Raw genomic sequence first — 22,623 nt, forward strand, 5'->3', positions numbered from 1 at the left:
CTCACTTCTGCTGTTATTTATTTGCATCTTCTCTCTTTTTGTTTTGGTTAGTCTAATTAAGGGTTTGTCAATTTTATTGATGTTCTCAAAGAACCACCTTTTGGTTTTATTGATTCTGTTATTTTTTTGTTCTCAATTTCATGTATTTCTGCTCTAAACCTTATTATTTCTTTCCTGCTTGCTGGGGGATTAGTTCATTATTCTTTCTCTAGATTCTTCAAGTGTTCACTTAGGTCTTGGATTTTAGCTCTTTCTTCCTTTTTAATGTAGGTGTTTAGGGTTCTAAATTTCCTTCTCAGCACTGCCTTCGCTGTACCCCATAAGTTGTGATATGCTGTGTCCTTGTTTTTGTTCATCTCGAGATATTTACTGATTTCTCTTGCTATTTTTTCTACGACCCATTGATTGTTTAAGAGCGTGTTGTTTAACCTTCATGTTTGTGAATTTTCCAGTTCTCCGGCTTGTACTGATTATCAACTTCATTCCATTATGATCAGAGAAAGTGTTTTGAATAATTTCAATCTTTTAAAATTTATTAAAACTAGCTGTGTACCCCAGAAGCATGAGGTCTTTCCTGAAGAATGATCCATGAGCACTTGAGAAGAATGTATATCCTGCTGTTTTGGGGTACAACGTTTGTATATGTCTGTTAGGTCTAGTTCATTTATGATATTATTTAGGTTCTCTTTCCTTATTGATCCTCTGTTTAGATGTTCTATCTATTGATAAGAGTGGTGTGTTGAGGTCTCCCACTTGTATTGTAGAGCCATCTATTACTCCCTTCAGTTTTGCCAGCATTTATTTCACAAACTTTGAGGCAACTTGCTTAGATGCACAGATATTTATGATGGTTATTTCTTATTGGTGAAGGGTTCCTTTTATTAATATATAATGTCATTCTTTGTCTCACAACAGTTTTTGAATTTAAAGCCTATTTTGTCTGATATTAATATAGCTATCCCAGCTCTTTTTTTGGTTAGTGCTTGTGTGGAGTATCTTCTTCCAGCCTTTCACTTTCAACCTATTTGTATCTTTGGTCTAAAATGAGTCTCTTGTAAACAGTATATAGGTGGATCCTATTTATTCATCCATTCTCCTGATCTGTGTCTTTTGATTTGGGAGTTTAATCCATTAACATTTAATGTTATTACTGTAAAGGCAATACTTACTTCAACCACTTTATCCTTAGACTTTTATTTGCCATATTTATTTTTTTCTCTTTTTATCCTTTTAATTACCCTTTCTGATGATCTTCATTTCTATACTCTCCTCCAAGCCCTTCTCTCCTATCCTTTATTTTCAGCCAGCAAAACTCCCTTTAGTATTTCTTGTAAGGCAGGTCTCTTGTTAACAAACTGTTTCTGTTTATCTGTGAATATTTTAAACTTTCCCTCATTCTTGAAGGACAACTTTGCCAAATAAAGAATTCTTGGCTGGCAATTTTTCTCTTTCAGTATCTTAAACATATGGTACCACTGTCTTCTTGCCTCCATGATTTCTAATAAGAAATCAGGACTTAGTCTTATTTGGCTTCCTTTGTATGTGGTGAATTGCTTTTCTCTTGCTGCTTCCCGAATTCTCTCTTTTTCTTTGGTATTTGATAGTCTGATTAGTATGTATCTTGGAATGGGTTTATTGGAGTATATTCTGTTTGGAGTATGTTGGGCATCTTGCATTTGCACATTTATGTCTTTTATAAGGGTTTGGAAAGTGTCGCCATTATGTCCTCAAATATTCTTTCTGGCCCCTTTTCTCTTCTCTTCTCCATCTGGGCCACACGATGCATATGTTTGTGTGCTTCGTGTTGTCAATCAATTCCCTGACACCATGCTCAAAATTTTCCATTCTTTTGTCCATCTGTTCCTCTGTTCAAATTTGGATGCTCTGTCTTGTAGTTCGCTGATCCTTTCTTCTGCCTCTTCAAATCTGCTGTTGTGCACCTCTAGTGTATTTTAATTTCATCTATTGTGTCTTTTATTCCCATAAGATCTGTTACTTTTCTTTGTATCTTTCGATCTCTTCTTTATACTCACCCAGTGTCTTCTTAATATCCTTTATCTCTTTAGCTATCTCCTTGAATTGATTTAGGAGATTGTTTGAACGTCTTTAATTAGGGGTTACAAATTCTGCAACTCCTTCGACTTTTAATTTGTTCCTTTGATGGGCTTTATGTTCCTGAGTTCTAGTATGGCTTGTGATTTTCTGCTGATATCTGGGCATCTGATGATCTTGATGGGTTATTCTGAAAGTCAGTTTCTCTCTTTTGTCTAGAATTTTGTTGTTGATTCAGTTTGTGTTAAGGCTCTTCTTTGACAGCTGGTTTAAAAGTATTTCCCAGTGAAAACAGCTACTTGTGCAATGGGTGCAGCCAGATCCAAAGGGTCCTGGGAGAGGGTCAGGAAAGACTCCAAAAAGTCTTTTTTTTTTTTTTTTTACCTTCCAGGTCACCAGGCTGCACTTTCCAGCCTGCCCAGCAGATGGTGATCTTCAGCTACCTATTCCCCTCAGCCCTAAGAAGGCAGGCTGTTAATGGCCCTTTGCCAGTTCCGTCTCTGACGTAGCCAAAACAATGATGCCTGGTGGCATCTGACTGGAACAGGCTGGGACAGCAAGATATTGCATTCCAACTCCACCAGCCAATATCTGGCTGAGTACTGGGCTGTGTCCCGCTCTGTACTTGGGGCGGAGGATTCCCATGGCTGTCCCATTCCACCAGCAGTCCCCCAGGCAAGGATCAGGCTACCTGCCACTGCTACCCTCAAGGGATGGGCGTAAGGAGCCACAGATGTAATTATTCACAGTCTCTGACCCTGGCTTCTCAGTCTCTTCGTCCTACACTTTCCTGAATGTTGTACAGAGCTCCCTGGTCTCTGGAGCCCTCAAACAGTTGATTTGGACAGTTTTTGCCTGGCTACTTGCTGCTTTGGGGAGAGAAGTAGGTTCTGCAGCTGTCTCCCTATTCCTCCATTTTCCCAGAAGTCCCCTATTTAAACGTTTTTAAAATTGGGTTGTTTCTTTTCTTATAAAGGAGTTTCGAGGATTCCTTATATAACATGGATACAAGATCTTTGTTAACTATGTGGCTTGGTTTATAAATATTTTCTCCCAGTCTGTAGGTTGTTGCTTAATTCTATGGACAGTGTTCTTTGGCAAAATAAACATTTTTAATTTTGATAAAGTCCAATTTATTGATTTTTTTCTGTTATAGACTGTACTTTTGGTATCATTTCTAAGAACTCTTTTCCTAACCCCAGGTCATGAAGATTTTTCCCATGTGTTCTTCTAAAATTTTATACCATTATATCCATGGCCCATTTTGAGTTAATCTTTGTGTGAGGTATGAGGTTTAGATCAAGGTTCATTTTTCTTAACATATAGATGACCAATTATTATAACACATTTGTTGAAAAGACTATCCTTTTTCACTGAAATGGTTTTGCACCTCTGTCAAAAATCAAATAGCTATATTCATGTGACCTGTTTTAGGACTCTAACCTATTCCATTCTTCTATGCATCAACCCCTCCACCAATACCACACTCTCTTGACTACTGTATAGTGATTCCTCCAATTTTGTTCTCTTTTTTTTGCCAAATTTGTTCTCACTATTCTCATTCCTTTCCCCTTCTTCAAATTTTAGGATCAGCTTGTCTATACCCACAAAAAGTCCTGCTGAGATCTTGGTTGGTACTGTGACGAATCTATAGATCACTCTGCAGAAAAATGGCAACTTTCCTACATTGAGTCTTGCAATCCATGAACAGAGTTATGTCTTTCCATTTATTAACATCTTTTTTTATTTCTTTTAGCAGCACTTTGTAGTTTTCAACATACAGATCCTGTGCATGTGACAGATTTATATCTGTGTTTCATTGTCAGGGGGAACTACCGGAAATTATAGTTGTTTTTTTTTTTTTTTTTAACTTTGGTCACCAATTGTTCATTGCTTGGATATAGGAATATCATTGATTTGTGTCTGCTGACTTTGTAACCTTAATAAACAACCTTAGTTAACCAGCTATCTTAATATACTTACATATTAGCTCTAAGAGTTTTTGCCTTAATATATATATTCCTTGAGATGTTCTACACAGATGAACTATAAATTCTGCAAAATGAGGAGTTTTATTGCTTCCCTTCTAATCTTTTATTTCCTTTTCTTGTCTTATTGTACTTGATAGGACTGCCAGTACTATTTTGAATGGGAGGGTTGATAGCGGACATCCTTGTCTTCTTTCCAATCTTAGAGGTGAAAGAGTCTGACATTAACCAGTAAGTATGATGTTACCTGTAGTTTTCTGTAGATGCCATTGATCAGTTTGAGGAAGTTCCTCTCTATTTCTACTTTGATGAGAGTTTTCATCATGAATGGATGTTGTACTCTGTCAAAAACTTTTTGTGCATCTATTGATATAATCATGTGGTTTTACTTCTTAGATTGTTAATATGGTAGATTATATCAATTAATTTTTTAGTATTAGCCAAGAATTGCAGTCCTGGGATAAATCTCATATAGACATGGTGTACACGTCTGGCTTCATATACTGCTGGCTTCAATTTGTTAGTAATTTGTTGATGATTTTTGCATCTATACTGGTCTGTCATTTTCTTTCTTTCTTTTTTTTTTTTTTTGTACTGTCTTTGTCTAGTTTCCTATGAGGGTAATACTGGCCTCGATGAATTCATTGGAAGATGTTCCCTCCTCTTCTATTTTGTGGAAGAGTTTGTGTAGAATTGATGCTATTTCTTCTTTAAAAGTTCTGTAAAATTCACCCGTGAAACTATCTCAGCCCAGAGATTTCTTTCTTGAGAGTTTTTAAAATTACAAATTCAATTTTTAAAATAGATATAAGCATCCCCAGTTATCTTTTTCTTCTTGGGTGGCTTTTGGAAGACTGAGTTTTTCAAAGTGTTTGTTCATTTCATCTAACTGTAGAATTTATGTTCAAAGATTTTTGGTAGTATTCCTTTATTATCTTTTCAATGCCTGCAGGGTCTGCAGTGATCTGATATTGGTGATTGTTTCATCTCTCTCTTTTTCTTTGTTATTCTTGTAAGGTTTATTGATTTTACTGATCTTCTCAAAGAACCAGCCTTTTGTTTCATTGACGTTTCTCTATTGTTTTTCTGCTTCAATTTCATTGATTTCTGCTCCTGTCTGTATTATTTACTTTCCTCTGCTTGTTTTGGGTTTATTTCACTCTTCGTTTTCTAGTTCCTTGAGTTGGGAGCTTAGATTATCATCAATTTGAAGCCTTTCTCCTCTTCTAACATAAGCATTTAATGCTATACATTTTCTTCTAAGCACTGCTTTTAGCTGAGCTGCATCCCACAGATTTTGATATGTTGTATTTTCACTTTGGTTTGGTTCAAAATAATTTCTGATTTCCCCATCAACTGTTTAGAAGTGTGATGTTTAGTTTTCAAGTAATTTAAGTTTTTCTTGTCCTTCTGATCCTGAGTTCTAGTTTAATTCCATTATGGTCAGGGAACAAACATACTCTATGTGGTTTTAACTCTTTTTAATTTGTTAAGATTGGTTTTTATGATTCAAGATAAGGTCTATCTGGTAAATGCTTCATGTACACTCAAGAAGAATGTGTATTCTACTGCTGCTGGATGGAGTATTCTATAAATGTAGATTAAATCCAACTGGTTGGTGCCATTGTTCATTTCTTCTGTATTTTTGCTGACATTCTATCTAGTAGCTGTATCTATTGCTGAAGGAAGAGTGTAAGTCTAATTGTAATAGTGGAATTATCATTTTCTCCTTTCATGTCTGTCATTTTTGCTTTGTGGATTTTGAAGATAAGTTCTTAGTTGCTTACATATTTAGGATTGCTATGTCTTCTTGGAGAATTGAACCTTTTAACAACACACAATCCACCCCCCACCTCTATCCTTGGTAACTTACTTTGCTAATTAAGTCTATTTTAGTTTTATGTTAATATAGCCCCTTTGTCTTTCTTTTGGTCAGAGTTTGCAGGGCATATTTTTTCCATCCTTTTATTTTCAGCCTACCTATATCATTATATTTGAAATAAGTGTCTTCAGCATATAGTTGAATCATATTTTGTTTTGTTTTTATCCACTCTGACAATCTCTTTTAATTGATGTGTTTAGATCATATAGAGTCAATGTATTTATTGATATATTTACATTTAGGTCTACTTTTTATTATTTACTTTCCATTTGTTCACTCTCTATTTTGTTCCTCTTTATATTATTCTCTCCCTCTTTGGGGTTATTTAAAATTTTGACTGTATATCTTTGAATAAAACTTTTAACTTTTTAATTGTAGTAACATACACAACTCAGTATTTCTCATTTTAACCACTTCAAGTCTACAATCCTGTGTTATTAATTACATTCACAATCTGTGCTACCATCACCAACATCTATTACCCAAACTTTTTCATCACCTCAAACAGAAACTCTGCACAAATTAAGCAATAATTCCCCATGTCCCACCACCCCTTGGCCTCTGGTTACCTGTAATAGAATTTCTGTTTCTGAATTTGCTTCTTCTAGGTAGTTAATATAAGTGAGATCATACAATACCGTGATCCCTTTCACATCATGACCATCCCCATCGCGGTTTTGATATATTGAAGGTTGGCATAAGAAATTACATGGGAATTTGGGGGGAGTTTTGCAGAAGCCACAGATGACACATGAAGGCCTACAGACAACACACAAAGGTCAGAAATGTGCAGTATTGTTATAAAAAAGGCATTATGGTAGACTCTGGCATCATAAGAGAAAAGGCTAAATCCTTATATTCCCTAAGGGAAAATGAAGGGAAGGGTCTACCCCTACAGATTTTCAGGCCAGCAAAGGCTGGTTTGAACATTTTTTAAAAAAAGGTTTAGCCTATGCAATATGAAAGTAATGGGAGAGGCAGCGTCTATTGATCAAGAGGCAGCTAGGCAGTTTCTTGAAACCCTGAAAAAAAATTATGTGGATTTTCCAGATCACAAGGGCACCATGCCTCTAACCCCCATGATGTGGAAGGGATAACTGTATTTGTCTTTTGTGTCTAGTGTAGTTCACTCAACATGATTTCTTCAAGGTTCATCTATGTACAAATTTTTAAGTGTATGTTCTAGCACATACTAAATACAAACTTAACTTACTGCAGTCTATATCAAACTCAGTATTTTACTACTTCAATAAGCATTCAGAAACCTTACTATCAAATAACTGCACTTCCATCTTCTCTTTACACTTAAATCATCTTATGCATTACATCTACATACATTGAGAGTCCTGTCATACAAAGTTGTATTATTTTTTTGCTTTCAACTCTAAAACATGTTTTACAGAACTCAAAAGGAGAACAGTCTACCATTATTTACCCAGACTTTCGTCATTTGTGTTGCTTTTCCTTCATTTACAAAATTCCAAGTTTCATACTGGTATTATTACCCTTTTGTTTGAAGTACTTCTTATAGCACTTCTTCTAAAGCACATCTGTTGGTTGTGAATTCTGGAAGCTTTACTTCATCTGAGAATGGTTTTATCTCACCTTCATTACTGAAGGGTATTTCTACCAGATACAGAATTTTGGTTTGACAGTTGTTTTCTTTCAGCACTTGAAAAATATTGTACCAATTACTTCTGGCTTCCATGGTTTGTGATGAGAAATATGTTGTCATTCAAACTGTTCTCCTATAAGTTTTTATCTGGCTGTTTTCAAGATTTTTTCCTTTGTCTTCAGTTTCCAAGCAATTTGACCACATATCTGGGTATGGATTTCTTCGTATTTATCCTCAGTGAGGTTCACCATGCTTCTTGAATCTGTAAATTTAGGTTTCTGGCTAACTTGGGAAGTTTCCGGCCTTTATTTCTTTAAATATTTTTTCAGCCCCACACTCTTTCTCTTCTCCTTCTGGAATCACACTGACGGGAATCTTATCCCTTGTATCATTGTCCCCCAGCTCCTTGAAGCTCTGTTCATTATTTCCATCTTTTTTTCTCTGTTGTTCAGGTTGGATATTGACTCTTTCCTCTGTCATCTCTATTCTGCTATTGAGTCCATCTAGCAAATCTTTAAATTTTAATTATCACATTTTTCAGGCCTAAAATTTAAATGTGGTTCTTCTTTATAAGTTCTATTTCTTTACTGAGTCCTTTTTATTCTAACATTTGTTTCAGTTCTGTTCTAGAAAGCACAAGCCATACTATTTGGCTCTGTCCTACATGTACATCACTTAATGGTTGCTCTGGGTCCTAGCCAAAGTTGTACCCATTAGCATATGTCTCCAAGTCTTGGTTGGCTAATTAGGATCAGATTCACAATTTATGCAGGTGAGACGTACACTTGGACACTTAACACAGCTTTATGGGGTCACTTATCTAAGCTCCTCCTTCTCTGTTATCTTCCAGTACTTTCTAGTTACCTATGGTCCTCTTTTAGATCCTCTGTGCAGAAACTACACCCTTTTCAAGTTGCATTGTGTCTGGGATCAAGTGGCAGGAGTACAGACACAGAGGGAAGCTACGGACTCTGATTCTGCTTTCTTGGTGTTGCAGATTCACTGAGAAGTAAGTTCCCCTTCCTTGGGGTTTTGACTCCTGCAGGCTCCCATTCCCAGCAGCCACTGCTTTAGCCACAACCATCTCTGCCACTGCCAGGCTGCCCAGAGCCTGGAGCAGAGGAGAATGGGGTAAATTTTTAAAAAGAGTATTAAAAAAAAATCCCTTAAGGGGAATTCCCCCTACTTTCTCTGAGAATTAAGAGCTCCCTTTTATGCTCAAGTCAGGATTAGAAGGTTTCTCCTGGATTTCATTCTGTCTGCCACACAGTGCTCACTTTCGTAGTGTACTGACTTCAAGCCAGGATAATGGAGGAAAAAAATGTTAAACTCATCACTCTTTTGGCAGTACTTCAAATTCTGGGTTTCTTCCAAGATCTGCCTGTTTATATTTACCTTTCAGAGTTCTCAAATAGGTGTCCATGAATCCTCTCTAAGTTTTATAGTTAAGATAATGAGAGATAGAGGGATGTGTTTTTTTAATTCCATCTCACCTGAATCAGAATTCCATTTTTTTTTTTTTTACTTTTCAACAGCAATCCTGGAAGGTAGAAAATGATGCCTTCTCAATTCTGAAGGAAAATCATTTCCAACCCAGAATTCTTCACTCACTCACACTATCAATTAAGTATGAGGGTAGAGTAATGTTATTTTCAAACATATAAGTTTCAAAACAATTTACCATCTCCATGAATCTGTTTCCTCAGAATTCTATATGAGGATGTATTCCACCAAATTGAGGAAGTAAACCAAGAAAGAAGAAATCATGGAATACAAGAAATAAGAAATACAACACAGGAGAAAGGAGAAGGAAATTCCTAGGGTGGTGGTGAAGAAAGACCCCAAGATGGCACTTGTGGCCCCAGGTGTGAGAGGCAGCAGGTATAGATTGGATCAGGTCAGAGGGCTCTGAGAGAAACTTCTTCAAGAATATGAAAATTGGTAGAATAAATGATGTAGCTGAACATTTTGAGAAGGAATGTTGACATAGTCTGGGGTTCAATTGGTGATAAGTAAAAAGCAAACTAAGTAAAGGGTAAAGGAGAAGGCAGGACAATGTTTTACTCCAGGGAAAACAATAAATGAAAGGCAATCATGGGACACCATATGACTCAGTTGTACACTGCAGAGCAGTGACACAGGCCGTTCGCTTAGAGATGAAGAGATAATGCAAAAAGGCTTGGCTATAAGAGTTGAACATGGATTGCTTGTGGGCTGTGGAAAATGAGTGCAGGGGTGGGGTGGAAGCTTGTAGAACTGTTTGAAGAAAAATCTTATAGAACTACTTGCAACTTAAACTATGTACATGTGTAATTCGAATAAAAGCATAAACAGATAAATAAAAAACTTCTCTGGTATTGTATTGGAGGTCCTAGCCTTTGAAATCAGGAAAGAAAAAAATGAATTTAAAGACCGAAAAAGAAACTCTTCACTGATGGCATGACTGCTTATGTAGAAAAACCTAAGGAGTCTGCAAAACAACAACTAAACTAGTAAGTGATTTTAGCAAGGTCACAGGATATGAATTTAATACATAAATCAAGTATATTTATATATACTTGTAGTAAACAATTAGAAAATGAAAATTTAAAACAATTTAATTTATAATAGTGTCACAAAAAATACTAAGGAATAAATTTACAAAAGATGTGTAAGACTTGTACACTCAAAAATCAGAACTGCTGAGAGAAATTACAGAAGACCTAAATATTTGAAGAGAGATAATCTGTTCATGGATTGGCGGATACAAAATTGTTTAGATGCCAATTCTCCCAAAATTGGGCTATAAATTCAATGCAAATACAATCATAATTCTAGCCAATTCTAAAATGTATATGGAAATAAAAATGGCCTAGAATATCCAAAGAAATCTTGAGAAAGAACAGGGTTAAAAAATGTATACTACCTGATTTTAAGACTTCCTATAAAGCAATAGTAATCAAGACTGTGTAGTACTGGCATAAGGATCAACAAATGGATTAATGGAACAGAGTAAGAATCCAGAAATAAACCTACACTTATATGGTCATTAGAGAAAGGCATCAAAGTATATTCAAGGGGAAAAGGAAAGTCTTTTCAACAAATGGTACTGGAATAACTAGATACAATTTGGAAAGGAAATGAACCTTAACCCTAATCTCACACTGTACACAAAAATGAATTCAAGACGGATCATAGACCTAATTGTAAAGATTAAAACAATAAAACTTTTAGATGAGAACATAGGAGAATATCCTCATGATTTGGAGATAGGCAAGGTTTCCTTAGATAGGGAGAAGGTGATAACCATAAAAGAAAAAAAAGATATTTAGCATCAAAATTAAAATGCAAAACTTCTGCTCATGAAAAGATACACTTAAGAAAAATGAATAGGCAAAACAAACACAGGAAGAAAACAGTCATGAAACATATATCTGACAAAGGACTGGTATTAAAGACATGTAAGAAACATTTACATACCAGATGACACCAAAAAAGGGGGGGGGGGATTTTAATTTTAAAATGGCTAAAAATTTTGAAAAGACACTTCATAAAAGAAGATATATGAGAGGTCAATAAAGAATAAAAATGTGCTCAACATAATTAGCCATCAAGGAGATACAAAATAAAAACTACATCACATGACTGGCTAAAATTACAAATAAAGGTAACATCAAATATTGGCGAGGATGTGGCTCTCTTAAATTAGTGGAAGAAGTGCAAAATGCTACAAACACTTTGGGAAAAGGTCTGGCAGTTTCTAATAAAACTACCCACACACACTTACCTCATTACCTACTAATTATCATCTGGGTATTTACACAAGAGAAATGAGAACATATTGCCACTCAAAGACTTGTTTAAAATGCAGCTTTATTCACAACAGCCAAAAACCGGAACTAGCCCAGGTGTCTATCCCAATTGTGGCAACTCAAAGGAATACTACTCAGTCACAAAAAAGGAATGAACTACCAATGCATGCAATACTATAAACGAATCTCAAAAAACATAACACTAAGCAAAAGAAATCTTACATAAAATTGCATATTGTAGAATGTCATTTACATAAAACTACAGAACAGGCAAAACTGTGGTTATCAAAAATTCAGAATAATTGGTTGCTTCTGGTTGGGTGGGGTAGGAATTGACTGAGAATGATCAGGAAGAAGTCTCCTGGGGGTAATGTAATATTCTATATCTTGACAGGGATTTGGGTTCCATAAGGATATGCATTTGTTAAAAACAGCAAATACACATTTAAGATTTGTGCATTCACTGCAGATAAACTTTACATTACAAGAAAAACCTATAAAAATATTGAAGTCTAGTTAAGGATATGCATGCTGAAATATTTAAGGGAAGCATACAAATGTGTGTTATTTACTATAAAATGTGTTAAAAGATAAGAGGGACTGATGGATAGATAGAGGGAGGACTCAATGGACAAATGTGTGATAAATCAAGTACAGTACCATACATATCAGGTTAATGGTAGAACTGATGGGGTGGATATACAAGTATTCACTATATGATTCTTTCAACTTTCCTATATGTTTGAAATTTTAATAATAAAAATACTAGGGGGCAAAGGGAGGAATATAAAAGAGAGGTCAGGCAAGGAAGAAACAGAACAAGAGAATGCAGAGCAGGAAGCATCAGTGAAATAGAAGGAAAACCAGAGAAGTATGGGGTCTCAAAGGCCAGTTAGAAAAGTTACTGGAGAGCAGGAAGTGGTCAATTGTGTAGAATTCTTCTAAAAATTTGAGTAATATGAAAACAGACTATTCTCCATTGGATTTGGCCATAAGAGTGTTGTGAGCGGAGGGGAACGAAGCCACGCTGGAGAGGAGAGAAGAGAAACCCGCTGGCGAGAAATTGGAGACAGTGAATGAAAACAACTTCTGCGAAGCTCTGCTGTGGAGGGGACCAGGGGAATGAAGCAGCTGTTGAAGAGGGATTGAGAAGCAAGGGGAATGGATGATACTGGAATGTGTAGGTGTGTGTGTGGGGGGGAGGGTGTAGAAAGAGGTGATAAAGACAGGGCTGATGTCTTTGAAAAGGTGAGATGGAACCGTTTCCAAGGTACCAGGGGAGGGGTTGGCTTCTGATTGTCCTGGGGTATCCCCTTCCACTGTAGTAAGTACAGCATCATTCAGAGAGCATCTAAACAATTAAGAGCTGATCCAGAAGCTTTGGGCAACAACGAACGCTTCAAACAGCCTTTGTAACATGTCCTTTTAATGCAGACAGCCTACATATTAAAGTTGCTAGTCTTCCTCTAAACATACAAGAACCAACCCATGGTTCTTAAACACAGTAATCCCCTGCCTTCCAAAAGGGGTCTGAGATCAAAGAGGCAGGTCTTACCAACAGGAATGGAACCAGACTCTCATTCAATGATCAAAACAAAACAGAACAACACAACAAAGCTGGGTGGAAAGCCTGGTAATTCACATTTGGAAAGGCTTCCTTACCTTGAGTTGCTGCTGGAGTTCACTGTTGAACCTGGCCAGCACAGCATTAGCCTCTTTGTTTTTGAGGACAGCAGTCTGAATAGCCTTCTTCTGTTTGGAAGACTGTCTACAGAAAAGTACAAACATTTTAGTGAGGAAGGACTTGGAGTTCTGGACTCTTGAAGCACAGAACTCTCTAATTTATGAGAGATGCTAAACCACAAAAGAAGCTAACATCACAGGGCTCCAAAAATAAAATCATATATTCACAGAGAGGCAGGCAGGCATGTACGGTATGAAACAAATTTGTCGGGATGAATTATTTACACCTGAACTCATGGCCACTTTAAAATCCAAAGAAAAGCTACCAATTGGGCCTTTTCAAACAGTTTGCATTCCATTTATTCCAAGACATTTTAATAAATATTTCTTCCTGACAAATTATACTATTAACTAGAATTTACTTTTTGTGTGAGCATTATTGGCATTTAAAAGACCTGCAGGTGGGCCCCTGTGGACAAATATGAAGGAAAAGAATAGAAGAGCATTCCCTTCAGCAAAAATCCTACATTAACTCAGCCAGCCTGCCTAACTCTCCATATTTCTTCATTATTAGGCATGAATGCCCGAGGGCATGTGTGCATGCGCACATGTGTGTGTATCCAGACACATCTGTGGCACCTGAGAAAAACCTAGAATTTTTAATACAGGTGTTCCTGAATTAAGTCAATAGTAAATTCACAGAACATGTATAACTAACGTGACCACGTGTCCCAGTTTGCCCATTACAGTCTCTTTTTACACTGTTTGCCCTACTGTAATTATTATTAGCACACTCGTTCCTTCTCAAAACTGTCCACAATTAGGATGATAAATCAACATGGTCACCATAGGTATGACCTACAACTTGTTATCTCATGGCAAGAAATATTGAATTCTCTGAGCAAAATGGCAATTTAGGCCCCCAGATTAGTTTCCCCCTAAAAAAAACAGCCATACTTGCAATCCCTGGGAGATGGGTTCCAGGCGGGAACAAAAACTGAACTGCAATGGACAGTGGCCACTGGAGAGATGTGATTCATGTTCCCTGGGAATTCAAGCTGTGCTAGGCACTCAACTAACATAGAGAAAGCATAACCCTGCCTCCAGCAAGTCAAAAGTTAAAGATTGATTTCTTCATCCATATAGAACCAGGAAAGGGACTTCAAAATCTTTTTAAAAAATACAGATTGGACTTCCAGTTCCAGAACAAGATGGAGTAGACACACTTCTCTCTATTCCTCCCACTCAGTTCAGCTAAAAACTCCGACATAATATATAAAGGAAACATAAGAAGACTGAAAGTTGGAGAGAAAGAAGGCAAACTGGCTAGGTAACTTGGTAACCAAGAAAGACATGGTGGGGAGTTCCTCGGTTTTCTTTTTGCTTCATATATCCCAGACTGGATGCTGGAGAAACCGGCAATCCAGAAATGTCAAAAAAGACAGACACCCCCCCCCCACACACACACACAAAAGCCCCAAGAAAAGCCTATTCTCTCTAGCTATGGGACCAGAAAAAGGGCAGCCTAATAAGACAGAAAACCTTTGCACGGTAACGACCCAACTCCAACCAAACATGACAAAACAAACAAAAAACCCTACAGTCCTGACTCCATCCCTATCAGTAAAGGCCGAGGGGAAAGCCTAGATTTCCACCACTGCACAGCTGCAAAGAGGCTTCCACTTCCCACTGAGGCGATGTCAGAGAAGGTCGAGCGGGAAGCCAGGACTTTTACCACCTTCCAGCAGTAACAAGACCCCTTGCTTTCACTATGGTGTCAGTGGAGGCCACATGAGGAGCAGGAGCAAAACACCTCTCCCTTCCCAGCCACGGTGATGTCAGCTGAGGCCTAGTAAGGAGCCTGAACTCCCACCTCTGCCTGGCAGTAATGGCACACCCTCCATCACCAAGGGTGTCAAAAGAGGTCAAGTAGGGAACCTAACTTCTGTTTCCCGCACCCCCTACCAGGCAGGAAACAGACAGCTCCCCTCCCTCCTCCATGGTATGGTGCCACAGGAGGTCTGCTAAAATAGAATATTTTAAATAAGATCCAGAGTCTGATAAAATAATACCCAAAATGTCCAAGAGAGAATAAAAAACCATTCATCACAGGAAGAATCAAGAAATCTCAAATTGAATAAGAAAAGACAAACAACAGATGCCAACATCTAAATGACACAGATGTTGAGAGTTAGCTATGATTTTAATGCAGCCATTATAAAAATGCTGCAACAGATGATTATGAACACACTTAAAACTAATGAAAAAAATAAAAAGACTCCGTAAAGAAATAGAAATGATAAAGAAGAACCCAATGGAAATTGTGGAACTGAAAAACACAATAACCAAAATAAAAATCTCAATGGATGTGCCTAACAGTAGAATGGAGAAAACAGAGGAAAGAACAAGTGAACCTTAAGATAGAAATTACCCAAACTGAAGAATGGAGAAAAAACAAAAAAATAACTGAAAAGACCCTCAGGGGCCTATAGGATTATAACAAAAGGTTTAACATTTGTCTCATGAAGTCCCAGAAGGAGAGAAGAGGGAGGGCTGAAAAAGTATTTGAAAAACTAACAGCTAAAAAATTACCAAATTTGACAAAAGTACAAATCTACAGATTCAAGAAGCTGGGTGAAACTCCAACAGACTAAAACCAAAGAAATCGATGCAAAGTCACATCAGAGTCAAATTTCTGAAAACTAAAGACAAAGAAAAAAGTCTTGAAAGCAGTGAGAGAAAAACGACACCTTCCTATAAGGGAAAAACAATACAGATGAGAAGATTTCTAATGAAACCACAGAAGCCAGAAGGAAGTGGGCATAATATTTTTCAAATGCAAAGGAACTGTCAGCCCAGAATTCTATATCTAGTGAAAATACCTTTCAGGAAGAAAGAACAAATGAAGACGTTCTCAGATGAAGGAAAACTATGAGACTATGTTGCTGGTAGACACACCCTAAAAAACATAGCTATGGGAATTTCTTGAAACAGAAAGTAAATGATAAAAAGAAGGACTCTTGGAACATGAGGAAGAACAACAAAAAGAGCAAATGTAGTAGAAAATATAATAAGGCTTTCCTTCTCCTCTTGAGTTTTCGAGATCTGAAACTTGGTTGAATTAGATCAATTCCTTGAAAAGCACAAACTATCACAAGTATCCAAATAGGAAACAGATCATTTGACTTATTTAATAATTTTAAAAACTCCCCCAAAATAAATCTCCAAGCCCAGACAGTTTCACTGGAGAATTCTGCCAAACCTTTAAAGAAGAATTGGTATCAATTCTACACAATGTCATCCATAAAACAGAAGAGGAGGGAACACTTCCCAACTTTTTATGAGGCCAATTACTCTAATACCAAAAGCAGACAAGGACAGTACAGACAGACAGGAAGAACACTAGACACCAATATCCCTCATGAATAAAGAGTAAAACTCTTCAATAAAATACTAGCAAATAGAATTCAGAAACATATAAAAAGAATTATACAACATGACCAAGAGAAGTTTATTCTGGGGATATAAGATTGATTCAATCTTCAAAATTCTATGAGTGTAAACCATCCACCACATTAACAGGCTAAAGAAGAACAACTACATGATTATATCAATAGATGCAGAAAAAGCACCTGATAAAACTCAACAGCCATTCATGATTAAAAAAAACTCTCAGAAAACCTTGAAGAGGTGAATTTCCTCTACTTGATAAAGAACATCTACAAAAAGACTACAGCTAATATCATACTTAATCGTGATAGACAATGCTTTTACCTCAGACTGGGAACAAGACAAGACAGTCTACTCCCATCACCTTTATTCAACATAGTAATGGAAGTCCTAGCCAGGGAAATAAGGCAAGAAAAGGAAATAAAAGGGATACAGATTGGAAATAAAGAAATGGAACTGCTCCTATATGCAGATGACACGGTAGTTTACAAAGAAAATCCCAAGGAATCTCCAAAAAGTCTCCTAGAACTAATAAGTGATTTCAGCAAAGACAGAAGAAAGTATGCTGGATAGAACATTAACATGTAAATCAGCTGTATTTCTACATATTAAAGAAAAATAAAAAATATGATACCACTTTACAATGACTTGGGAATAAATCTGTACAGAATTTACACGTTGAAAACTATAAAACACTGATGAAGGAAATAAAAAAAGGATCAAAATAAATGGAGAGATATACCGTGTTCATGGATTGGAAGACTTAATATAGTAAAGATGTCAATTCTCCCCAAATTGATATATAGGTTTAATGCAATTCTATCAAAATCCCAGCAGGATTTTTTATAGATCCATATCCAGTTATTCTGAAATGTACAGGGAAAACTGAAGGAATTATTAACAGCTAAATAATTTTGGAAATAAAAGAATATAATGGGAGAAATATAAGACTTGTTACATACTTATAGTAATCAAGTTATCTAGTAATGAAGACAGTACTCAAAGACTGTGTGGCTTTGGCATTTCAACAAATGGTGCTGGAACAACTGAACATAGGCAGAAAAGTGAACCTTGACCTAAATCTCACACCGTATACAAAAATTAACTCAAAATGGTTTGGAGATTTTCATGTAAAATGTAAAACTATAAAACTATGAGAAGAAAACATAAGAGAAAATCTTTCAGATCCAGGGCTTGGTGAAAAGTTCTTAAACATGACATCAAAAGTACATCCATAAAAGAAAAAAAATCAATAAATTGGACTTCATCAAAATTTAAAGAAATTTTTTTTCTCTGTGAAAGATCCTGTCAAGAGGATGAAAAAACAAGCTACAGACTGGGAGAAAACATTTCTAAACCACATATTTGACAATGGACTTATATTTAGAATACATAACAAATTTTCAAAACTCAACAGTAAAAAAAACAATCCAATTAGAAAATGGGCAAAGAACATGAAGAAATATTTCACCAACAATATATGGTGACAAATACACACATGAAAAGATGTTTCTACATCACTAGCCATTAGGGAAACGCAAATTAAGATCATGATGAGATATCACTACACTTAATTAGAACAGCTAAAATAAACAACAGTGACAATACCAACACAGGCGAGGATATGGAGAAACTGGATCTCTCGTACACTGCTGGTGGGAATGTAAAACAGTACAGTCATTGTAGAAAATAACTTGGCAGGTTCTCAAAAACTTAACATACACTTAGTGTGCAACCCAATGATCACAGTCCTGGACATTTATCCCAGAGAATGAAAATTCATGTCCACACATGAAAATTTACACAAATGTTCACAGCAGCTTTATTTGTAATAGGCAGCTAACTAGAAACAACCAAAATGTCCCTCAACTGTACCTCCACACCACAGAACACTGCTCAGCAATAAAAAGGGAAGAACAATTGACACACAAAACAACTTACATGGATGTCAAGAGCATTACGCTAAGTGAAGAAAGCCAATTTCAAAAGGTCACATATTTTACGTATGATGCCATTCATATAAGCCTTCTCAAAATGTCAAAATTACAGAGATGGAAAACAGATTAGTAGTTTCCAGGGGTAGGAATGATGGGCCGAGAAGAGAGTGGGTATGACTTCTGTATCTTGATTACAGTGGTGGGTAAGGTGGTGGTTACAAGAATCTACATGTAATAAAATGGCATAGAACCATACATATACACACTTAATGTCAATGTCCCTGTTTTGAAACTATAGTATAGTTGGGCAAAATGTAACCACTGGGAGAAAGTAGGTAAAAGATAGACAGGACCTCCCTCTACCGTGTTTGCAACTTCCTGTGAATCTGTAATTATTTCAAAACAAAAAGTTAAGAAAAAAGATATACATCAGAACTGGATGCTACTTCCTCCTTTAAACAACCACCACGTCATGTCCCCCAGCTTACAAGTTTCTCCCTTCTCCGGGAACTGCCTCCGTCTCCTTTCCCCTCCTCCACAGGGATGGGCCCTTGGCAGTCCTGCTTGTTTTATGAAACCCCAACCTTCATTTTCACACTTGAATGGGCACTGGACCAGGTAGAGCTGATCTGATTCTGTCTCCCAGAGATGTGGGGTTATGGCAGAGTTCAGGTCAGCCTGGGCCCTGAATAGAAAGAATGTCCTCTCTGGAGATGAAGATGGTTAAGAAGTCTTTGGAAAAAAAAAATGGCAAATACACTCTCGGAAAATACAGAAGAATCCAAAGGAGCCCCAAAAGGTTTGCAGTTCCTTCTTCCAATCCATTCCTGCCACTGGTTTTCATGAATCACCTCTAACTATACCCTTACATTAAAGAATATGGCTTTACTACTTCAATTCAGTTTTTATTATCTGCTACCAAAGAAGCCCTAAATACTGCAAAGACATGATCAGGCCCAAGCCCAAAATCAGTCCCAGAATGCCTCTCAGGAGTTCAGTAAAAGCATTTAATTTGCTTCACTTCTTTAGTGTTGCTTCTCGAGTCTGTCCCTTCAAATTCTCTTGATTTTTTTTTATTCACTATTCCAGGTCTAGCTATAACTGGCCTGGTTTCCAAGGAAGGAGATGAGGTAGTGTAAGGTCAGGCAGCTATTTATTTTGGCCAGTTCTATTATGAGACATACCATCTATCAATTTAGAACTGTGGCACTGTGAGGCACTGTCAATTAAATTTTTATGGAAGACTACTAATCCCCTAAAACCTATTCTTGTGCCTTCTTCTTTTTAGTGACATATCATCCTCAGTCTGAGCTGGGCACATGGCCACCCAGCTAGAAACGACATTTCTCTGTCGCCCTTGCAGCTAGGTGTGACCATGTGACTAGGTTTGAGTCAATGGGATCAAAGAGAAGCGATGTGTGCCACTTCTGACTCATGGCCTTAAAAGAAACCTGCTTTCTCTCCATTTGTTCTTTCCCCCTTCCTGCAGCCTGGAATGCAGACACAGTGGTGGTAAGCCATCTTCAACCATGGGGATAAAGGCAATCCCCAAGGGGATCTGGAACAGGACAGAAGCAAAAGGGTCCTAGGGCAGAGCTACCCTATGCTTTTGGACTGCTCACCAGCCCAGACTTTTACATACAAACAAAATAAACTTCTATGTTATTTGAGCCACCCTTATCTGGTTTTTGTTAACAAAGCTGAACTAACTCTTTAAGGAATATAAATTGGAGTCCCTACTTGAGAAAAATCTTAGCCTTCTCCCTGGACCCTGATGTCTCCCAAGGAAATCTGATTATGGTTTCTAAGACCTGAAGTTACATTGCCTTTACCCCACTTGGAATTTGGGCTGCCAATCGTCAACACCCTGACAGCTCAGCAGCACCTTAGTACTTCTGCAGGGAGGGACAGAAAACAGAATCCCAACCACACTGAGAGTGCCAAGTAGTCAAGCCAACACTGCCCCAATCGCTGCTGGGGACGCCTTCTGGAATTACAGAGAAGAGGCCATGGAGGTTGGTACAGGCTCAGCCACAGTGCAGCACGCCATAGCCTCTGCTTTCAAAAGACAACAAATGATTCTATTTTCCAAACATCCATTCGTAGCATATGTACGAGAAGTAGAAAAAGACAGCTAAGCCAAACTGTTTCTAAGAAAAACTCACTTCTGTCTTGCTGGGCAGCTCATCAGAGATCTTTGACCTTTGTTACTCATTACCTTGACTCAGCAGCAAACTCGGGGACAAATTTTTATTAATTCCTTTGCTTTAAATGGGACAATGGTGGTACCCAAAGCAGAATTGGCTCCTTACAATAATAGGTCAGTTCTAATGCCAATTTCTGATGACCATTTTACAGCTGATGTACTTTTTTAGCATTTCTCAATTGGTGTTCCATAAGAGAACTAAGCCCTATAGAAAATTATTTGAATGACTCTTTCTTCAATTTTCCCCACTCTAGGTGCACAGGAGGGAGATTAACTTCTTACATGCAACAGATATTTTAAGGGCATCAGAGATTAGTTCTCTTCCAGAACCCTCGCTGAGAAAGGGGTGTACAGACTAACCATCACATGTCTTGTTATCTCTCTCTCTAGGTCTTAAAAAATTATCAGGGCTAAGTTGCTTCTTATTACTCGAAAATAAACTGGTCTGGGAACTAAAATAAGAAGTTGTACAAAGTTCCCTGACTCCGAAGTTTAGATCACTGCCATTTGTAGCATTAACAGTGTTGCCAGGCGGTGCCAGCCTCTGGTGTGAGAAGCAGCTCTCTCAGACTGCTTCCATGTGGTCACCTCACTTACCAGACGGGCGGATGAAAGAACATATCTCCTTTCAACAACAGTGCTGAGACAACTGGCTATCCACATGCAAAAGATAAAGCTGGACCCCTACCTCACACCACAAGTAAAAATAAAATCAAAGCAGATTAAAGGCATAAAGGTAAGAGAGAAAACCATAAAACTCTTAGAAGAAAACATACGAGCAAATCTTCATTAGTTTGGGTTAGGCAATGGTATCATGTAACACCAAAAGCACAAGTGGCAAAAGAAAAAAAATAGATAAACTGGACTCTAGCAAAATTAAAAACTATTGTGCTACAAATGATACCATCAAGAAAATGAAAGACAACCCATGGAATAAGAGAAAATATTTAAAAATCATATATCTTATAAGGGACTTGTATGCAGAATTCATAAAGAATTCCTAATTCAAAAATAAAAAGATAAATAATCCAATGAAAAATGGGCAATGGGCAAATCTTTCTCCACAGAAGATATTTCACTCCTAGGTATACACCCAAGAGAAATGAAAACATACAAGTCACACAAAAATGTGTACACAAATGTTCAAAGTAGGATTTTTATAATAGCCAAAAAGTGGAAACAACCCAAATGTCCACTGATGATCAGATGAATACATGGTGGTACATCTATACAATGGAATATTACTCACAAATAAAATAATCAGGTTCTGATTCATGCCACAATATAGATGAACCCTGAAAAAGTGTTACACTAAGTGAAAGAAGCCAGACAAAAAAGACCATATATTATGATTCTAATTATACAAAATGGCCAAAACAGGAAAATCTATAGAGACAGAAAGTGGACTAGTCATTGCCTGTGGCTGGGGTTGGAGGGGGTGAATGCGGAGTGACTGCTAATGGGCACAGTTTCTTTTTGGGTGATGAAAATGTTCTAAAATTAGATTTTCGTAACGGTTACAAAACTCTCAATATACCAACAAAACAAAACAAAACAAAACAAAACATATTGCATCCTTCAAATGGGTGAATTGTACGGTATGTGAATTATATTTCAATAAAAGTGTTTTAAAAAAGGAGAAGAAAAGAGCTAGGAAAAGAAAGAAAAAATTCTCTGCCTGTACTATACCAGATGCCCTGCATCCCTTCCTGAGGCTGGGGTAACCACCACGGAGGAACGCGAATGAATGCGAAGCAGAGATTATAGCGGAATGGTGGAGCAAAACATGGAAGAATGTCATGATCTTTGTCCCTGATAAGGAGCCACCCTCCAGGCTCAAGAGTGGCTGGAAGACAATGAGAACTCCCAGGGAAGGACAAAATACATTTTCTTTATGCACTGATACCTGGGGAAACTGTCCATTTGGGAAAAAAAATCATCTGTAGAAGAGGACTTCGGAGAGTTGCTGACCCACAGCACCTGGTAGGGGGTGTTTGTCTCTCCCTGGTAGTAGGAAGT

At 37.3% G+C, this 22,623-nt stretch overlaps 1 protein-coding gene across 1 annotated transcript in view; it reads right to left on the reverse strand.

The window, feature by feature from the left end:
- LOC119524013 (ralBP1-associated Eps domain-containing protein 2-like) overlaps window positions 1-22,623 on the reverse strand; it is a 61,647-nt gene that overhangs the window by 14,606 nt on the left and 24,418 nt on the right. The window contains exon 5 of the mRNA XM_037822698.1: window positions 12,991-13,096. Coding sequence (XP_037678626.1) covers window positions 12,991-13,096 — 106 coding nt within the window. The remainder of the gene's footprint in view (window positions 1-12,990; window positions 13,097-22,623) is intronic.

The sequence above is a fragment of the Choloepus didactylus genome, chromosome Y (assembly GCF_015220235.1).
Source record: "Choloepus didactylus isolate mChoDid1 chromosome Y, mChoDid1.pri, whole genome shotgun sequence".
Classification (NCBI taxonomy): domain Eukaryota; kingdom Metazoa; phylum Chordata; class Mammalia; order Pilosa; family Megalonychidae; genus Choloepus; species Choloepus didactylus.